General features: G+C 44.9%; 1 protein-coding gene across 1 annotated transcript in view; it reads left to right on the top strand.

Annotated features, from left to right (window-relative positions):
- LOC139423656 (glutamate receptor ionotropic, kainate 2-like) overlaps window positions 1-19,453 on the top strand; it is a 217,856-nt gene that overhangs the window by 141,682 nt on the left and 56,721 nt on the right. The window contains exons 12-14 of the mRNA XM_071175266.1: window positions 5,538-5,761; window positions 12,758-12,876; window positions 15,778-15,995. Coding sequence (XP_071031367.1) covers window positions 5,538-5,761; window positions 12,758-12,876; window positions 15,778-15,995 — 561 coding nt within the window. The remainder of the gene's footprint in view (window positions 1-5,537; window positions 5,762-12,757; window positions 12,877-15,777; window positions 15,996-19,453) is intronic.

Genomic DNA, 19,453 nt, shown 5'->3' with positions numbered 1-19,453 from the left:
GGTAGAGCGGTAGAGAGGTAGAGAGGTGAGATAGGTAGAGCGGTAGAGAGGTGAGAGAAGTAGAGAGGTAGAGCGGTAGAGAGGTGAGAAAGGTAGAGCGGTAGAGAGCTAGAGAGGTAGAGAGCTAGAGAGGTAGAGAGCTAGAGAGGTAGAGCGATAGAGAGGTAGAGAGCTAGAGAGGTAGAGAGGTAGAGCGGTAGAGCGGTAGAGAGGTAGAGTGGTAGAGAGGTAGAGAGGTAGAGCAGTAGAGAGCTAGAGAGGTAGAGCGGTAGAGAGCTAGAAAGGTAGAGCGGTAGAGAGCTAGAGAGCTAGAGAGGTAGAGCGGTAGAGCGGTAGAGAGGTAGAGTGGTAGAGAGGTAGAGCGGTAGAGAGGTAGAGAGGTAGAGCGGTAGAGAGGTAGAGAGGTAGAGCGGGAGAGCGGTAGAGCGGTAGAGAGGTAGAGAGGTAGAGCGGTAGAGCGGTAGAGAGCTAGAGAGGTAGAGCGGTAGAGAGGTAGAGCGGTAGAGAGGTAGAGCGGTAGAGAGGTAGAGCGGTAGAGAGCTAGAGAGGTAGAGCGGTAGAGAGCTAGAGAGGTAGAGAGCTAGAGAGGTAGAGCGGTAGAGAGGTAGAGAGGTAGAGCGGTAGAGAGGTAGAGAGGTAGAGAGCTAGAGAGGTAGAGAGCTAGAGAGGTAGAGAGGTAGAGCGGTAGAGAGGTAGAGGTAGAGCAGTAGAGAGAGAGAGAGGTGGAGCGGTAGAGAGTGGTAGAGCGGTAGAGAGGTAGTGCGGTAGAGAGATAGAGGTGGAGTGGTAGAGAGACAGAGGTGGAGCGGTAGAGAGTGGTAGAGAGGTAGAGCGGTAGAGAGGTAGAGGTAGAGCGGTAGAGAGAGAGAGAGGTGGAGCGGTAGAGAGTGTTAGAGTGATAGAGCGGTAGAGAGAGAGAGCGGTAGAGAGGTAGAGAGGTGGAGCGGTGGAGAGAGAGAGGTGGAGCGGTAGAGAGTGGTAGAGAGGTGGAGCAGTGGAGAGGTGGAGCGGTGGAGAGAGAGAGGTGGAGCGGTAGAGAGTGGTAGAGAGGTGGAGCAGTGGAGAGGTGGAGCGGTGGAGAGAGAGAGGTGGAGTGGTAGAGAGGTAGAGTGGTAGAGAGAGAGAGGTAGAGCGGTAGAGAGTGGTAGAGAGGTAGAGCGGTAGAGGGAGAGAGGTGGAGCGGTAGAGAGTGGTAGAGAGGTAGAGTGGTAGAGAGAGAGAGAGTTGGAGCGGTAGAGAGTGGTAGAGTCGTAGAGCGGTAGAGAGAGAGATCGGTAGAGAGGGAGAGCGGTAGAGCGGTAGAGAGAGAGAGAGGTGGAGCGGTAGAGAGTGGTAGAGTGGTAGAGCGGTAGAGAGAGAGGTGGAGCGGTAGAGAGTGGTAGAGTGGTAGAGCGGTAGAGAGGTAGAGCGGTAGAGAGATGTGGCGGTAGAGAGGTAGAGAGGTAGAGCGGTAGAGAGGTAGAGCGGTAGAGAGGTAGAGAGGTAGAGAGGTGGAGAGGTAGAGCGGTGGAGCGGTAGAGAGGTGGAGCGGAAGAGAGGTGGAGCGGTAGAGAGGTAGAGCGGTAGAGAGGTAGAGAGGTAGAGTGGTAGAGCGGTAGAGCGGTAGAGAGGTAGAGCGGTAGAGAGGTAGAGAGGTGGAGTGGTAGAGGTAGAGAGGTGGAGCGGTAGAGAGGTAGAGAGGTAGAGCGGTAGAGAGGTAGAGAGGTAGAGTGGTAGAGAGGTAGAGCGGTAGAGAGTGGTAGAGGTAGAGAGGTGGAGCAGTAGAGGTAGAGAGGTGGAGAGCGGGAGAGGTAGAGAAGTAGAGCGGTAGAGCGGTAGAGAGTGGTAGAGGTAGAGAGGTGGAGCGGTAGAGCGGGAGAGGTAGAGAGGTAGAGCGGTAGAGGGGTAGAGGTAGAGCGGTAGAGCGGTAGAGCGGTAGAGAGCGGGAGAGGTAGAGCGGTAGAGCGGTAGAGAGTGGTAGAGGTAGAGAGATGGAGCGGTAGAGAGCTGGAGCTATAGAGAGTGGTAGAGGTAGAGAGGTGGAGCGGTAGAGAGTGGTAGAGGTAGAGAGGTGGAGCGGTAGAGGGGGAGAGGTAGAGAGGTAGAGCGGTAGAGAGTGGTAGAGGTAGAGAGGTGGAGCGGTAGAGAGTGGTAGAGGTAGAGAGGTGGAGCGTTAGAGCGGGAGAGGTAGAGAGGTAGAGCGGTAGAGAGTGGTAGAGGTAGATGTAGAGACAGAGAGACAGAGAGAGAGAGAGACATCAGCTCCTATACTCGTTCCTGACAGGGTGTACAGCATGGATTCTGGCTTGACTCGTTTCCCCTGCAGAGCTTATTAAAACATACACTCACACACACACACACACACACACTGCCCACGGACTATATCATTAAGTTTGACAAAGTAAGACCCAGATAGTATAAGCTGTGCACAGGCAGGCAGAAAAATAACAGGCTCGCCGCAGCCAATGCTCAATATCTGACCCCATTAAATAACACTGCATCTCCCTCAACTGTGGTACACTGGACCAACGGCCATGTTTGTTTTGATCATGCGGAGGCTGGAGGGAGAGGGATCCCAGAGATTTGACACACACAGGGCCCAATTCCTGCGAGGTTATTGGAGTGTTGGCCGTTATGTAGATGTATACCCACCTATCTCTAGACAGCAAAGGATGCATCCCAAATGGCACCCCATTTCCTACATACTGTAGTGCACTACGTTTGACCAGAGCTCTAACGTAGTGCACTGTATAGGGAATAGGGTGGCATTTGGGACTCATATATACTGTAGGCAGACAGGATCTGTGGTGGACAAAACAGACAGTAATTGGCCTGGACAACCCTTCACAGGAGTTTACACTAGCTTGGCTCACCAGGACATGGTGAATTGAGCTGAAGAAGCTGAACATATCCAATCAAATGGAGTTGAAGGAAATCACTGGTGCTCTCTGACTAATGCTTAGTGTCATAGAACTAGAGTACTGTAGATGCACCTGGATACATTCAGTTGAAATAGGACCTAGACATGAGCTACATTAAGTGATCTAAATCGCATTGCGACTTAATCCTATTGTGTCTCACTTGGCCTTAAATGACATGGAACAGATAAAGACATTATAGTGGCTGGGACCAAACCACCTCATTCAATCTAGATTGATGTATGACAACCTTGTTGGGGACAAACAGGATATTTCATTGTGAAATGATGTTGCTGACCTTGCTGTGAGTGTTTAGCATGTACCTGTGTCACAATGGAGCCGCAGATTGATCAACCACACAGGTTCAACCACACAGGTTTAACCCCACTTAGAGAGACCGGATTGGTTGGGATGTTTCGGATGTGACTTTGGCCCAGTTGAAAGGTCAAGCTCAACATAATGTATTAACATGAAGAAGGACTCGCACTCTGAGCCATGGTGGAGGGATACGTATGGATGGAATATGAGTGATGAGGCTGTGGAAGAATGTAGATTAAAAAAGAAGAACCCCTGATTCAGTGTTGTGAAGAAATAGGGTTGTTATGAAATAACAACTAAATATGATTCTCTCAGATCAGAGACACAATATAACATGTAGATGTCTGTGTTCTTATGAGTATGGCGAACTACTTCTTCCATCGCTCACGCCCTCCCTCCTCCACCCTGACAATCCTCTGCCCCAGTGGCTGTGGTTGATAGGACCATCCATCCTCTAAATGGGGTGGGGGTGTAAATAGGGAGGGGGGGTTACCTTAGTTTAGGTTCAACGTCAGACAAGGAAAGAATGTATGTGAGATGGAGGGATAGAAAGAGCATACAGTGGGGCAAAAAAAGTATTTAGTCAGCCACCAATTGTGCAAGTTCTCCCACTTAAAAAGATGAGAGAGGCCTGTAATTTTCATCATAGGTACACTTCAACTATGACAGACAAAATTAGGAAAAAAAATCCAGAAAATCACATTGTAGGATTTTTAATGAATTTATTTGCAAATTATGGTGGAAAATAAGTATTTGGTCAATAACAAAAGTTTATCTCAATACTTTGTTATATACCCTTTGTTGGCAATGACAGAGGTCAAACATTTTCTGTAAGTCTTCACAAGGTTTTAACACACTGTTGCTGGTATTTTGTCCCATTCCTCCATGCAGATCTCCTCTAGAGCAGTGATGTTTTGGGGCTGTTGCTGGGCAACACGGACTTTCAACTCCCTCGGGGAGTGGGGTTGAGATCTGGAGACTGGCTAGGCCACTCCAGGACCTTGAAATGCTTCTTACGAAGCCACTCCTTCATTGCCCGGGAGGTGTGTTTGGGAACATTGTCATGCTGAAAGACCCAGCCACGTTTCATCTTCAATGCCCTTGCTGATGGAAGGAGGTTTTCACTCAAAATCTCACGATACATGGCCCCATTCATTCTTTCCTTTACACGGATCAGTCGTCCTGGTCCCTTTGCAGAAAAACAGCTCCAAAGCATGATGTTTCCACCCCCATGCTTCACAGTAGGTATGGTGTTCTTTGGATGCAACTCAGCATTCTTTGTCCTCCAAACACGACGAGTTGAGTTTTTACCAAAAAGTTATATTTTGGTTTCATCTGACCATATGACATTCTCCCAATTTTCTTCTGGATCATCCAAATGCTCTCTAGCAAACTTCAGACGGGCCTGGACATGTACTTGCTTAAGCAGGGGGACACGTCTGGCACTGCAGGGTTTGAGTCCCTGGCGGCGTAGTGTGTTACTGATGGTAGGCTTTGTTACTTTGGTCCCAGCTCTCTGCAGGTCATTCACTAGGTCCCCCCGTGTGGTTCTGGGATTTTTGCTCACCTTTCTTGTAGTCATTTTGACCCCATGGGGTGAGATCTTGCGTGGAGCCCCAGATCGAGGGAGATTATCAGTGGTCTTGTATGTCTTCCATTTCCTAATAATTGCTCCCACAGTTGATTTCTTCAAACCAAGCTGCTTACCTATTGCAGATTGTCTTCCCAGCCTGGTGCAGGTCTACAATTTTGTTTCTGGTGTCCTTTGACAGCTCTTTGGTCTTGGCCATAGTGGAGTTTGGAGTGTGACTGTTTGAGGTTGTGGACAGGAAGTTACATGTCTGTGAGAGCCAGACATCTTGCTTGTTTGTAGGTGACCAAATACTTATTTTCCACCATCATTTGCAAATAAATTCATTAAAAATCCTACAATGTGATTTTCTGGATTTTTCCCCCTCATTTTTCATCTTTTTAAGTGGGCGAACTTGCACAATTGGTGACTAAATACTTTTTTGTCCCACTGTATAAAAGGGGAGGTGGGTATGTGAGGGAGAGAGTGTGTGTGGAGGAGCGAGCGGGAGAGAGAGAGAGGGAGAGGCAGGGAGAGAGAGAGGGAGAGAGACAGACAGACAGAGAGAGAGAGGGAGAGAGGGAGAGAGCGAGAGCAAGAGCTAGAAGGGCACTAAATTTCCTCCTAAGTGCCGTGTGACGGACTCTGTGATGTGTAAAGGCACTGTTTTCTTAATTTGATTGGCTCTAAATGCTTCCTGCGTCTCTGACTTACAGCCTATCCTTCTTCCCTTTTATGTTGTCTGTTGACAGAAAGCTGATCTGGCAGTGGCTCCCCTGGCCATCACCTACGTGAGGGAGAAGGTCATCGACTTCTCCAAGCCCTTCATGACACTGGGGATAAGTATCCTCTACCGCAAGCCCAACGGAACCAACCCTGGGGTCTTCTCCTTTCTCAACCCCCTCTCACCCGATATCTGGATGTATATTCTGCTGGCTTACTTGGGTGTCAGTTGTGTGCTGTTTGTCATAGCCAGGTAACATGTCAGTTCCAGTAATCAATCAATCAATCAATCAAATGTATTTATAAAGCCCTTCTTACATCAGCTGATGTCACAAAGTGTTGTACAGAAACCCAGCCTAAAACTAAATCACTGCTAATTCATTCACACACTATTATATGCTAACGCCTTAATTATTTAACCTTGCCCCATCTGTCTAGCAAGATAGTCTCTCTGTGATTATGTTACGATCTTGACACTAAGTGGACAATATCTGCTCACTACCTGCTACCAATACCTACTTACTCAGATGACACAGACTTTATAGCTAGCCTCATACTGAAAAATTCAGAAACACATTCACTCAAACTTTTAATAATGCAACCAACTTTGAAGAAAAAGGTGCACAGATAAAAGTCTATTTAGCTAAATGTCTATATAGCTGAGGAAAGTAGATGTTCCAGCACACAAAGACAGTTCCCTATGGTTCCCTTTCAGCCTTCTCTCCCAGTATAATGGAGGGAGGGCTGAGTGTTCCCTATCGGCAGGCTGCTCTCGAGAGGCAGGCAGGCAGCTGCTGTTAAGTGATTCCTGGGAAGTCTCTGTGTCTCCACACATACCTGCTGTTCCCTGGTCTGCCACAACTATCTGCTGCTCAGGAGATAATGCACACAAACACAAACATTATGATCAGAGACGTTAAACCAGACGTTTCAGGACTGTGTGTGTGCGGTATGTGTGTATGTACAGTACCCAGTCAAAAGTTTTGACTCACCTACTCATTCCAGGGTTTTTCTTTATTTTTTACTATTTTCTACATCGCGAAGACATAAAAACTATGATATAACACATGGAATCATGTAGTAACCACAAAAAAGTGTTAAACAAATCAAAATATATTTAGAATTGAGATTCTTTAAAGTATGGCTTTAAAGCCACCCTTTTCCTTGATGATAGCGTTGCACACTCATGGTATTCTCTCAACCAGCTTCACCTGGAATGCTTTTCCAACATATGCTAAGCATTTGTTGGTTGCTTTTCCTTCACTCTGTGGTGTAACTCATCCCAAACCATCTCAATTGGGTTGAGGTTGGGTGCTTGTGGAGGCCAGGTCATCTGATGCAGCACTCCATCATATCTATAGATATAAAATAAAGAAAAACCCTTGAGTGAGTAGGTGTGTCCAAACATTTGAGTGGTTGTGTGTGTGTGTGTGTGTGTGTGTGTGTGTGTGTGTGTGTGTGTGTGTGTGTGTGTGTGTGTGTGTGTGTGTGTGTGTGTGTGTGCTCGTTGGTGTGAATGGCTGCTGCCCCCGTTTTCCCTGTTGTCTCCAGTGTCTCAAAGTCACTACTGTCTTTTCTTTTCTGTTTTTTTTCTCCACCTTGCCTCAAACATACCAAGTGATATAATCTACATAGGAATCATATCAGCACAGTAAGAACCTGCTAGTTATGACAGTGGCTGACAATTGAACAAGCTTGATCATTTATAAGGTTGATTACTCGTTTGCCCAGTATAGAGAGAGTCTGGGTTTTTGTAGGATTATTGGAGAAGCGAAGAGAGGGTATGAAGAGTAAGGCTTTTATGTTAGATCTTGAGGTCAGCTGATGTGTGTTAGATCTTGAGGTCAGCTGGTGTGTGTTAGATCTTGAGGTCAGCTGGTGTGTGTTAGATCTTGGGGTCAGATGGTGTGTGTTAGATCTTGAGGTCAGCTGGTGTGTGTTAGAGCTTGAGGTCAGATGGTGTGTGTTAGATCTTGGGGTCAGATGGTGTGTGTTAGAGCTTGGAGTCAGATGGTGTGTGTTAGATCTTGGGGTCAGATGGTGTGTGTTAGATCTTGGGATCAGATGGTGTGTGTTAGAGCTTGGGGTCAGATGGTGTGTGTTAGATCTTGGGGTCAGATGGTGTGTGTTAGATCTTGAGGTCAGCTGGTGTGTGTTAGAGCTTGAGGTCAGATGGTGTGTGTTAGATCTTGGGGTCAGATGGTGTGTGTTAGATCTTGAGGTCAGATGGTGTGTGTTAGATCTTGGGGTCAGATGGTGTGTGTTAGATCTTGGGGTCAGATGGTGTGTGTTAGATCTTGAGGTCAGCTGGTGTGTGTTAGATCTTGAGGTAAGATGGTGTGTGTTAGATCTTGAGGTCAGCTGGTGTGTGTTAGATCTTGAGGTCAGATGGTGTGTGTTAGATCTTGAGGTAAACTTGTGGGTGTGTGTGTGTGTATGTGTGTGTGTGTGTTGTCAAACTCATCAGAATTAGTTGATTGGCTAGTTATCAGCATCTGACCTTGTGCATACGTTGAGTCAGCATAGCCCTCTTATCCCTAATAATTGGTTGTGTCCGAAATGGCACCATATTTCCTATATGATGCACTACTTTTGGTCTGGGCCCACTGGGCTTTGGTCAACAGAAGTGCATTATATAGGGAATAGGGTGCCATTTCAGACACAGTCACTGGTCCACTGGTGGAGAATAGGGCCAGTCCTGCAGGAACTTTAGCATAACTTTTACAGAGAGCGCTAGCATTTTATTGAAATATTCAATCATGATGTAGTGAAGAAGATTTAAATGTAATTTAGCTTTTACATGTGATAAACTGTTTTGTGTTGATATTTTATTTTGATGGATACCATACTGGTTAGTATGATTTATGACCAATAGTAGTACATTTCGTTCTTATATTTTCATCTTGACCTTAGAGGCTGGATATTATTATTGAAATAAGAGCAATGGTATTGTGGATGGTGTAATGCTTAGCAAAGTGTGTTTTTATGTAGGTAGTAGTGTATCTTTTGTTTGCTTTGTTCAGGCTTAGTTCTCAGGCATGGGAAAGTAGTGCAGAGTTTGACATTTTGACATTTACATTTTAGTAATTTAGCAGAGCGGCTTCCAGTTATTGTGTTCATCTTAAGATGGGACAACTACATATCACAGTCATAGTACGTATGCTTTTATTCAATAAAGTAGCAAAGTCAGAGCTAGTAAGTGGAGAAAAAAAAAAGTTAAGTGCCAGTGTTAGTTCACAAAATGCTTTTTAGTGTGTGTGTGGGCGGGGAGGAGAACAGAGTACTCAGGTTGGGGTGTAGGGTTTGATCAGAGCCTGAAAGTAGAGAGGGGCAGTTCCTCTTGCTGCTCCATAGACAAGCACCATAGTCTTGTATCTCTCCCCTTGATCTGGCTGCTCTCACCTGACTAGGGCCGGCGTTTGAGGCACGCTGGAGAAGAAGACAAAGAAAAGTTGATGATGTTAACTCTAAGACTTTTGGGGGAGCGTAACTCTTTCAGTTGGATACTCAACAGTTTTAGAGTTAATACATGTGTGTTACTGGCGATATGATCACACAAGAGAATAAAACGCTGCAACTGGCATCTAAGTTGGTTCAGAATATGCACCTATCTTTTTAAATGATCACAGTAAGTAAGTGTTGTTGGGTAAGTGTTCAAATATATCTTTCACTCTGTTTGATTCTCCCTTTAGACACTAGGCATGGTAGGGCTTGGGTAGCATGCATGTACTGTACAGTGTACAGACCCCAGTCGTTCTCTGGAAAGGTAACTAAGCTAACTGTACATATATATGTGTGTGTACACATTTATACATACATTATCTATGTATGCTTGTGTGCGTGTGTTTTGTATGTGTGAGGGGGTTTATGCTACTACGTGTGTGTGTGTGTGTGTGAATGCTGTATGGTGACATTATAAGGACTGGTTTAGGCACCCCCTAGGCAAACTGATCTACATGCCATATTTAGAAACACCGGAGGATACCGTGGGAAAACCACGACATTACTGTATTTACATGATTTAATAAGTTACCCTTCTCATATCACCAGCTGTTGTTGTTGTTGTTGTTGCTTGTGGTAGGTGTTGTTGTTGTTTTCCTCTAATATCTTTCCTACGCTGTTCCTTCTTCCTTTGTTACGTAGGTGATGAAATGAAACATGTGAAACAGTCTCTATCGTACATCCCACGACCTCCACACCATCTCTGTGCATTATCGCCTTGTTACAGTTTGGGGAATCTAATTTCCTGCCTCCTCCTTATCAAATGAATTTTAAAAAGATAAAAACCTGCAGAGGAGCGAATGAGCTCTCTTATCGTCAACAATTTATCCTCAAATTTATGCAGGATTCTGTCGACCAATCTTTTAATTATGTGGTCTCCTACTATTGTTACATCTTGTTGTCACATGCTTGGTGGAAAGAAGACTGCCTCAATATTACACAGTCTCTCCTTCGTTTGTGTTACTGTGAAACAGAGTATATCATATGTTCAATACACAGTCTAATACCCTTAACTGCAACATGTTACAACATGCTCATATAACAGACATTTCCCATCCCTTATTCTACATTTGTAGAAGGGGAACGGGTTGTAATGGAATTTCTATTAGACTCTTCCGCATTTCTCCTCCATTACTACAATGAGTCTCAGTATGCTCTCAAAAGCCCCATGTAAAACAGTTTGTCGGCTTCTCAATGCTACAATACAGATATAGATTTTTTATCATCCTGGAAAGAGAAGCAAACAACAGCATTTGATTGAGGTTTGTGTATAGACAGACATATATGAATGTCTTTTTTCAAGCCGTATGGAATAGTCTTTGGCAACAGCCCCATTCGAACGCTGTTGATTGCTTAGAAGGTTCATATAAAGCCTATAGAGATATATAGCCATGTCTTTTCCCCAGTCATTTAGAATTGAAGAGACTAGACCTGCAACAGCCCCTTTCTAGCGCTCTCTCTGTGTTCATTCTTCTCCCCTAACATTGGTGTTATCAGGCGTATCATCTGTTGAGTTTTCTGCAGGATGACCTTATAAAAAGATAAAAGCCTGCCATTGTTTCTTCTCTGCTGCTGAGTTCCCTTCTTGCCTGTCTGCCCTCCATCCTCCCGCCCGTCTGTCTGGGGTTATCTCTCTCTCTCTCCCCCCCTGCTCTCTCTCTCTCTCTCTCCTTCCTCTCCGCTCAGCGGTGACCTTACTCAAAGTTTCTCCCTCTGTGGCTCTGATGACCTGAGATAACGTAAGGGCGGTGTAATTGGATCAAACTGACAGCTAACTGAATGGGATGGGGCTGGCGGAGCGGCCGGGCAGCTCCACCTTCAGAGGCAGGTTAAGCTGCTGCTAGTGGTTCTCGTCGTACGGTGACAGGAATGTTTTAGTATTCCCACCGCAGTGAGGTAACTCCCGCCTCTTACCCCACCCTCTCCTCAGGCCAGCTACGGATGTAGGATGACAAGCTGGCTCATCCGTGTTCTCATCCGTGTTCCTGGCGTGTGGTAATTGGCTTTGCTCAGCGGGATCTCCACTAAGGGGGTCCAGCCGGGGGCACCAGTCACTAGTCACATACGTCTTGCCAAGGTCACAGTTCACATGAACTCAATTTGGAATTGCAAACTGACAAGCAAGCAAATCTGGGGCAAATTGAGTAGACAGATTGATTTAGGGCCAAGGAACAGTGGGATCTAAAGGACGTTCAGCAGTCTTGGAGCTGGACTAGAATACCCCCTGGAGTGTGACATGGGGGATAGGGAGCGTGCACTAAACACATTATAATGGCCAAGCCCATTATTCATGACATTGGTGCATGTTCTGATGCTGTCATATTATCAATAATAATGTCTTAATGCTATCACCAATATATAACAATATATAGCTGTCACCAATAAATAACTTTAAATCTAAGCCACCCCAAAAACAAATGATATACTAACCTGACAGGTAGCCATGCTGGATTGTCTTCAGTTTAATTGTTTCTCTGCAACATCAGATTGTTTTCCCGTTTGATATTCTTGTGGAATTTAGATTTTTGGGAATTTAAAAGTTTCTAGAGAGTCAAGTCCACAGAACACATCCATCGACTATTCAATTTGATTAGTCATATACTGTACTTCAACCAGGGAAAAAAGAGGCCTGGCTTAAGATATTGCTTCTACGATTCCACAACTACAGCACAACCAAATGGGGTCGGGATGCTTAATTGTAGCCCAATCAACCTTTACTAATGTAATGTCACTTTTATTTAACGGGAATAAATGGGAAATCTCTTTGCTTGAGGAGTGAGCTGAGCTGAAGTTGGAGCAGAGCGGAGTGAGTGGGAGTGAGTACCGCACAGCACAGACAGTCAGGCAGTCAGACAGGCAGGCAGACAGGCAGTCAGGCAGGCAGGCAGACAGACAGACAGACAGACAGGCAGGCAGGCAGGCAGGCAGGCAGGCAGGCAGGCAGGCAGGCAGGCAGGCAGGCAGGCAGGCAGACAGACAGACAGACAGACAGACAGACAGACAGACAGACAGACAGACAGGCAGGCAGGCAGGCAGACAGACAGACAGACAGACAGACAGACAGACAGACAGACAGACAGACAGACAGACAGACAGACAGACAGACAGGAAGACATGATGGAAATGAACTATTTGATGTATTGCATGTTAATGCCATCTGTAGATTATAAGGATTATTAGTGCTTTTCTCAAGTGACATTTAAGTTATTTTCAGATCCCATTGATTAAATGCCTTTGATATGAGCATGTCAACATGAGCAGTGTGTTTTGGGCTGACAAGTGGTGAGAAGATGTTCCACAGTCCCAAGGGCTGTTTAAATTCTTCATCTGTCATCTAGTTGAGATGATACAGTTGAAGAGATAATAACAACGCAGACCTGAGTGACATATAAAGAGATGATGTACGTCATCTTGCTGTTTGTCAGCTTTTGTTCATTTAACCGTCATGTTACACTGTAATTGATGAATTGTCATAACAACAACTAAAATATATTAGCTTACAATAACAATTTCTAGCGTTACCTTGCAGGGCAATATATGTGGTATATTTTCCCAATATCAAGATGCCAAAGTATCACATCTTGTTGTTGTGATCAATGACTAACTAACTTTTGTTTCTCTTCCCTATCTCTCCAGGTAGGCCAAGTCAAGCCAGCATTGGTCTGTAACACTGTCTGTCTGTTCTATTAGTGCTGAACACAAGTGAAATAAACGTGTGTATGTGTGTGTTCTCTGTCGATTGCCACAGGTTTAGTCCCTACGAGTGGTATAACCCCCACCCCTGCAACCCCGACTCAGATGTAGTGGAAAACAATTTCACCCTGCTAAATAGTTTCTGGTTCGGAGTTGGAGCTCTCATGCAGCAAGGTAGACGCCTCTGCCTGCCCCCCTTTAGCACACAGCCCACTATTTTCCTGGGGGAACAAACGTGCTCTTAACCAGGCCCACGACCATGCATGGGGGCCTCTGTGCATGTAGCTGGAAGCAGACTGACTGACTGGTTTGGTTGCGTCTGTCCACAGTGTGGTGTGGATTGGCTGGGTGGGATCTTGAGATTAGGAATGATGAGCGTGATTGGTGAATGAGAATAGGAGAGCCAGGCGTTTTCCTCCCTGTTCCTGCATGATCTCCCACCCTCTCCTATCTCCCATCTACTGTACCCCTCCTCTGTCCCCAACCCCACCCTACCTGCCTCCCTCCCTTCCCCACAGGTTCCAGAAAAGGTAAGTCCTATCCCCCATGTGCCAGAAGGTAAAGAGCTAGGTGCAGAAAGAGTTGAGAGAATGAGAATGAGAGTTAAAACAGTGTGCTGTCTCTTAGCCTGCCTCAGTCTGTTTTTGTTTCCTTCTGCCAAACCGATGCCATATCTTCTCAACTAGTGTCTGCGTCTTTAGATTGAGAAAAGCAAAACAAAACAAAAGGAACTGCAGTACGGCATCACATTAAAGGAAATGGAATGATTTCATTTAGACTTGTAATATCGACTGAGACTGCATGCCAAGACCAGATATGTTGCATTTTGTAATACATACTTGAAAGTTGCGTTAGTTACGGTACCGTAGCGATGATGACAGGAAGGTCTGCAGCATGGTTAAAACGGCCTGGGTCTGCCCTGCATCTGATCTGGGCCATGGAATGGAACATAGAGGGGACTGACTTTCCTCAGCAAAGTTCTGCCCAGATATGAATCTGACATTTTTTTCCTGGCCGTTGTTGATGGCTGGTTGCATGCAATGAGTTAGCATGCAAGCCTTCATTTAAATTAAGTTGACTGAGTGATTATTTTGCAGGTATAATAATACTGTGATTTGTAAGAGTAAGTTTTAAGAAAATATTACAAATTGAAATTGACAAAATGTTACAGTTAGAACTCTTGGGACTCTTATCCACCTTGTGCAGGTGGGTATAATGAAGTTACCCATTTGGGTAGGTTTTTGCCCTCTGTATTAGTGTTAGGCAATTCAGGTTAAAGATGCATCATTGCATTAGAAATGTTATCTTCTGTCATATTAAGCCATGTTAAATGTGTAATGGATATTCTAGAGCTTGCTGGAATGTATTCATAAGTGTGTCAAGGGTCTGCCAGGGTATCTGATGTAGTAAAGTATGCTGTAGAATATACTGTAACTGTCAATGTAACGGTGGTAAGTCCTGTAGTTGAGAAGATGTGGCTGTAGGGCAGAAGGGTTTTAGGGGACGAGACTGAGACAGAGGAGCACACTGTGCCCGTCTGCATGGCGTCTCTGTGACGCCCACGCTGGCCTACACTGTAGAGAGGCTCCCCTGCTCCCACGGCTTGGCCCCGCCCCCAGAAAACTGTGGGATGTGCAGTTTGGACATGACGTTACCTTGGGTACATGACAGTCAGCCCCAACCAGGTTCAGTTGCTTTGGCTCTGACGCGCTCCGCTCCCGGGCGGTCGATCTGTCACATAGAGTTGAATGGCCTCAACGGGGTAAGGTCTCTGAGCTGGTAGACAGTGTTGTTCCACTGAACACAAAGCTGTCTCTGTTTTCCCTGGTCATGTCATGTGTCTTGCTACTGTGTCTTCTCTGAGTTTATTTTAATATCGTTTGTCCTTTTTTTTTTTTTTTTCCCTAATTTGAGTGCTTTGACCAATGAGCGGTGTGGGCTGCAAGGCATCCTGGGTAATGATGGTGTGGCTGTTGAATCATGTTACACTGTGTGTCTGGCTGGTGGGGGGCGTGGTGGTGGGGTGAGGAGAATCAGGGAGTGAGAAGAGATATGGGAAGAGACATGTGAGAGTGGGGGGTGAGAGGATGTGAGGGTGGATGTGCGGAGCGGGTTGACTGCAGTGTGTCTCTCTTTGTTCCCCTCCACAGTGCTCTCTCTCTCTCTCTCTCTCTCTCTCTCTCTCTCTCTCTCTCTCTCTCTCGCTCTCTTTCTCTCTCGCTCTTTCTCTCTCTCTCTCTCTGGTGGACAGGGCTTTGGGCATGAATTCAGATGTTACTGGACGAGGCTGTCAGGTCTCTGCTCTCTCACTATATTTCTCCCTGAGTGACGGCTCACTGCCCGGACTGGGAGAAAGTTATAAGAGGCACTGCAGAGGCAGAGTGAGATGAGTGGGAGATTGAGTCTCACCTAAGGAGAGAAGTGGAGTTCTTATCCTCCTATCTTTCCCACAGTTCATTGCCTTTGAGTGAATGTGCGAGATCGCAGCTTTAAATTGCCTTGAAATACTTGAGGAGAATGATCTTCTTGCTGCCCAGTCAGACCTCAATCAACACCCCCAGAGGAAGACCTCACTCCACCCACTCACACAGACCCCTCCTCAAGAACACACTAAGAGGCAAAAGTTCTGAATAGCATATAGCCTGGAAACTAACCATCTACATGGAGACATATTGAGTCAGATGTGATTTCAGATGAAGCACCTCAAAAGAAGAGAAGCTTTGGTGTATCAACAGTTTGCTCCAGTGTGAGTGAAAGCTAAAATAATATGCAGCCAGAGCACACAGTAAAAGCCTGATTCAAACTGTCACCATGTGGCCGGATGCACATCACAGGCCCAAACATGCAATGCCGCCCTAGATGCCCAGGGGGTGTGTGCGTGTGTATGTGCGTGTGCCTGCGTCGAGTGTGTGTGCATGTGCGTGTTGTCTGTGACCCGGCAGGATGCAGAGGTCTGGGCTGGCCCTGGTCCTCTGGCTGGTCCTCTGGTGGTTGTTGCTGGGTATCTCCTCTTGGCTCCAGGACCCTGCCGGGGCTGACCCCTCTCTCTGCTCCTCTCCTCTCGCCCCCGACCAGGCTCTGAGTTAATGCCCAAAGCCCTGTCCACCAGGATCGTAGGAGGCATCTGGTGGTTCTTCACCCTGATAATCATCTCCTCCTACACGGCCAACCTGGCTGCCTTCCTCACTGTGGAGAGGATGGAGTCGCCCATCGACTCAGCTGACGACCTGGCCAAGCAGACCAGGATAGAGTATGGAGTGGTGGAGGAGGGATCCACCATGACCTTCTTCAAGGTGGGTCACATAGGGCATGGTGCCATACTGACCATCTATCAGTCTATTCATCTATCAACCAGGCCATCAAGCAATCACTCCATGTATTTGTGCATCTACTGTACGAGGATACATCAATCAGTCCACCAAATCATACAGTGTTGCACCACTAAAGGACACATGGTTAGAGAATACTTGGAGACAATTGTAAATGTAATGACATGTAAGGAAAAAGACAAATACATTGGTAAATAAATTGTCGAAAAGCTCAGATGAATCTGCAGAATTCTAGATCAACTGTAAAGCCATAAATAGCTGTTAAGTCCAAAGTAAATCTGTGACAGCTAGAAATTCCCATGACAATAGAATGGAGTGTTCCAGAATAAAGACTTGAACGTATAACCATTAGTTGTGTTACAGCTGTATTTTGTGCTGCCTGTGAAATTGGCTGCAGCAACAAGGCCCGAAGAGGTGTGGTAAATGGCAATATACCACGGCTAAGGGCTGTTCTTAACATGATGCAATGCGGAGTGCTTGGTGCCTGGACACAGCCCTTAGTCGTGGTATATTGGCAATATATATCGCAAATCCTTTTGCTATTATAAACTATTTACCAACGTAATTATAACAGTAAAAATAAATGTTTTGACATGCCCGTGGTGTACTGTCTGATATACCACGGCTTTCAGCCAATCAGCATTCAGGACTCAAACCACCTGGTTTATAATAAAGTATAGCCTTTCTGTGTTCACTCTCGCCAGCCCTCTCCTCTCCTCTCCTCTCCTCTCCTCTCCTCTCCTCTCCTCTATTCTCCTCTCATCTCCTCTCCTCTCCTCTCCTCTATTCTCCTCTCATCTCCTCTCATCTCCTCTCCTCTATTCTCCTCTCCTCTCCTCTCCTCTCCTCTCCTCTCCTCTCCTCTATTCTCCTCTCCTCTCATCTCCTCTCCTCTCCTCTCCTCAGTGGTTGATCATGTGGAATCACTGCAGCATATCAAGGGTATCTTATTAAGCCAGCAGTGTTTTAGGGTATTCTACAGTATTCTCACAAGATCTCCCTGCTGTGTCTCTCTGATTATTCTGCACTGTTTGTCTCTCGTATCGTATCCCCACCGCCGCGATGCACGGACAGCTCTATGCCAGATGGAGGGAAAATCTGTCTCTCTCAGAATGCTGCAATGGATCTTTATGGCTTCTGGTGTTTCTTTATTTTCACACTTCATTTTTATCAGCTCTGTGTGTGTGTGTGGTGTGTGTGTGTGTGTGTATGTGTGTGGTGTGTGAACACATTCTCAAAAGACACATACACATGAAAACATGCATACTCTCTCTCCCTCTCTCTTTAACAGATATACACACACACACACACACACACACACGCGCGCGCGCGCCCACACACCTATTCATTACTGTAGCTAATATGGCACGGTGATAGCAAAGCTTTAAATAGTATTTTTACCATTCCATAAACAAATGACTGAAAACAACAGTTGGCATAAGGGAGCACATACAGTCTGTTCTGGTGGAGAAGGTTACTTATGCTGACATGCCATTGGAACAATTATAGAGAAAAATGTTATTAAAAAATGATTAAGCAAAGCAAAGTATTGTTCAAATCAAATGATATTTGTCACATGCGCCAAATACCACAGTAAGCATTTTACAATAAGGTGTATTCGGCGCATGTGAACAATTTGATTTGATTTGAACAATACTTTGGTTTGCTTGAATCATTTTTGTTTGTTGCCAACACGGTCATCAGAAGGATTCAATCCACAGATGTAGAGGATCCAACTGAAGTACCATTTCTCTGAAAGGCTTGATTCTATTGTCCCCTCCTAGACCTAGGTTACTGATTGATGGACCGATTGATGAATGTTTTGACCAAAATGATTGAGTCCTCATCGATTCAGCGTTGTTCTCCGTACTGTAGGCATTCAGACAGGCATCGTATGTCCTTATTACTTTTTAAAAATATATTTTTTAAGATTTTATTTTCTTTTATAAACAATACAAAACATACACATACAAACGACAACATCATACAAACATCAACTACATCACCCCTACCCAGACCCACTTGCACACACCCCCATCTCATCAACTACATTATTGAGTCATTATTAGTTTTACACTTAATACATCACTCGGCCGTTGTGCTTGTGTGAATTTTTTTCTCTTAAATTCTATACATTAGTTTATACTGAATTAAGCATACATTTTTGTTAACTGTATTGTTGTTAGTTATGCTCCAACCTTCCCTCCATCTTATGTTAACATCAGTTCTTTTTTCCAATAGTTCATCTTTTTTTCTAAGAGATTGTTAGTTGGATATGTTCCCTGCAAGGTTTTGTCTTCTCTATCATTATGAACATCATGTTCTGGCTCAAATAAGAATCCTTCAAGGTTGCTCTGATGTCCAAAAGATTTAAAATGTACATTTTGTGATATGTAACTTTTTGCATGGATTTGAAACTACATTGGTCAGTCCAAAATTACTTTTTAATTCTGTCATGGAAATACATTTATTTCCTGTTACAAAGTCATTTACAGTTTCTATGCCTTTTAGTTTTCCATGTGGAACAATGGACAATGAATTCTGAAAAACTATCCAAGGATTGTTCCATAAGGTTGTGTTTTTTGGTAAGTGGTATTAGTTCTTCTAAAATATGTTTCATTTGCTTTTCCATGTTGTTTTAACATTCTTAACTACGAAGTTGTTGATGTTCTTAGCTTTTCCCTTTGAAAATAGACACGTAAAACAATTTTGGGGATGAGCACAAGCATCTTCAATATGTACCCTCTTTAGTCCATATGTCACAAGTAAAAGCCTTGGGTAGTGAGTTGATACAATTCCAAGTCTGGAAGGTTAAAACCACCATCCGACTTAAGAAGATGTAAACCTTTCCTTTTTATTCTATGAATGTATTTGCCTATATAAAGTATTTTTATGACCGTGTATACTTTATTGAAAGAATGTCTTCGCTGGAGTAATTGGTATGACCGAAAAACGCTTTGGCAGCGGTGCCTGTAAAATGTATGTGAAGATTACCCCATTTAATTAGATCTGCTTTCATATTGTTGAGTAGTGGAATAAAGTTATCTTTGCATATTTGTAATTTGTTTTCACTTATTAGGCATCCTAAGTTTTTTTTTAAAAATTGTCCAGTTTTAAAGGATTGCTGTAGATCGTGAGTAATATTTTTGCCATTATTAGTTGTTTTGCGCGTTAATTTTATATCCTTGCAAACACTACATGACCAAAAGTATGTGGACACCTGCTTGTCGAACATCTCATTCCAAAATTATGGGCATTAATATTTTTGTTGGTCCCCCTTTGCTGCTATAACAGCCTCCAATCTTCTGGGAAGGCTTTCCCCTAGATGTTGGAACATGGCTGCGGGGACAAGAGCCACAAGAGCATTAGTGAGGTCGAGCACTGATGTTGGGCAATTAGGCCTGGCTCGCAGTCTGCTTTCC

The sequence above is a fragment of the Oncorhynchus clarkii genome, chromosome 2, assembly GCF_045791955.1.
Source record: "Oncorhynchus clarkii lewisi isolate Uvic-CL-2024 chromosome 2, UVic_Ocla_1.0, whole genome shotgun sequence".
NCBI classification, from domain to species: Eukaryota; Metazoa; Chordata; class Actinopteri; order Salmoniformes; family Salmonidae; genus Oncorhynchus; species Oncorhynchus clarkii.
This window is presented reverse-complemented; position numbering and strand designations above follow the sequence as displayed.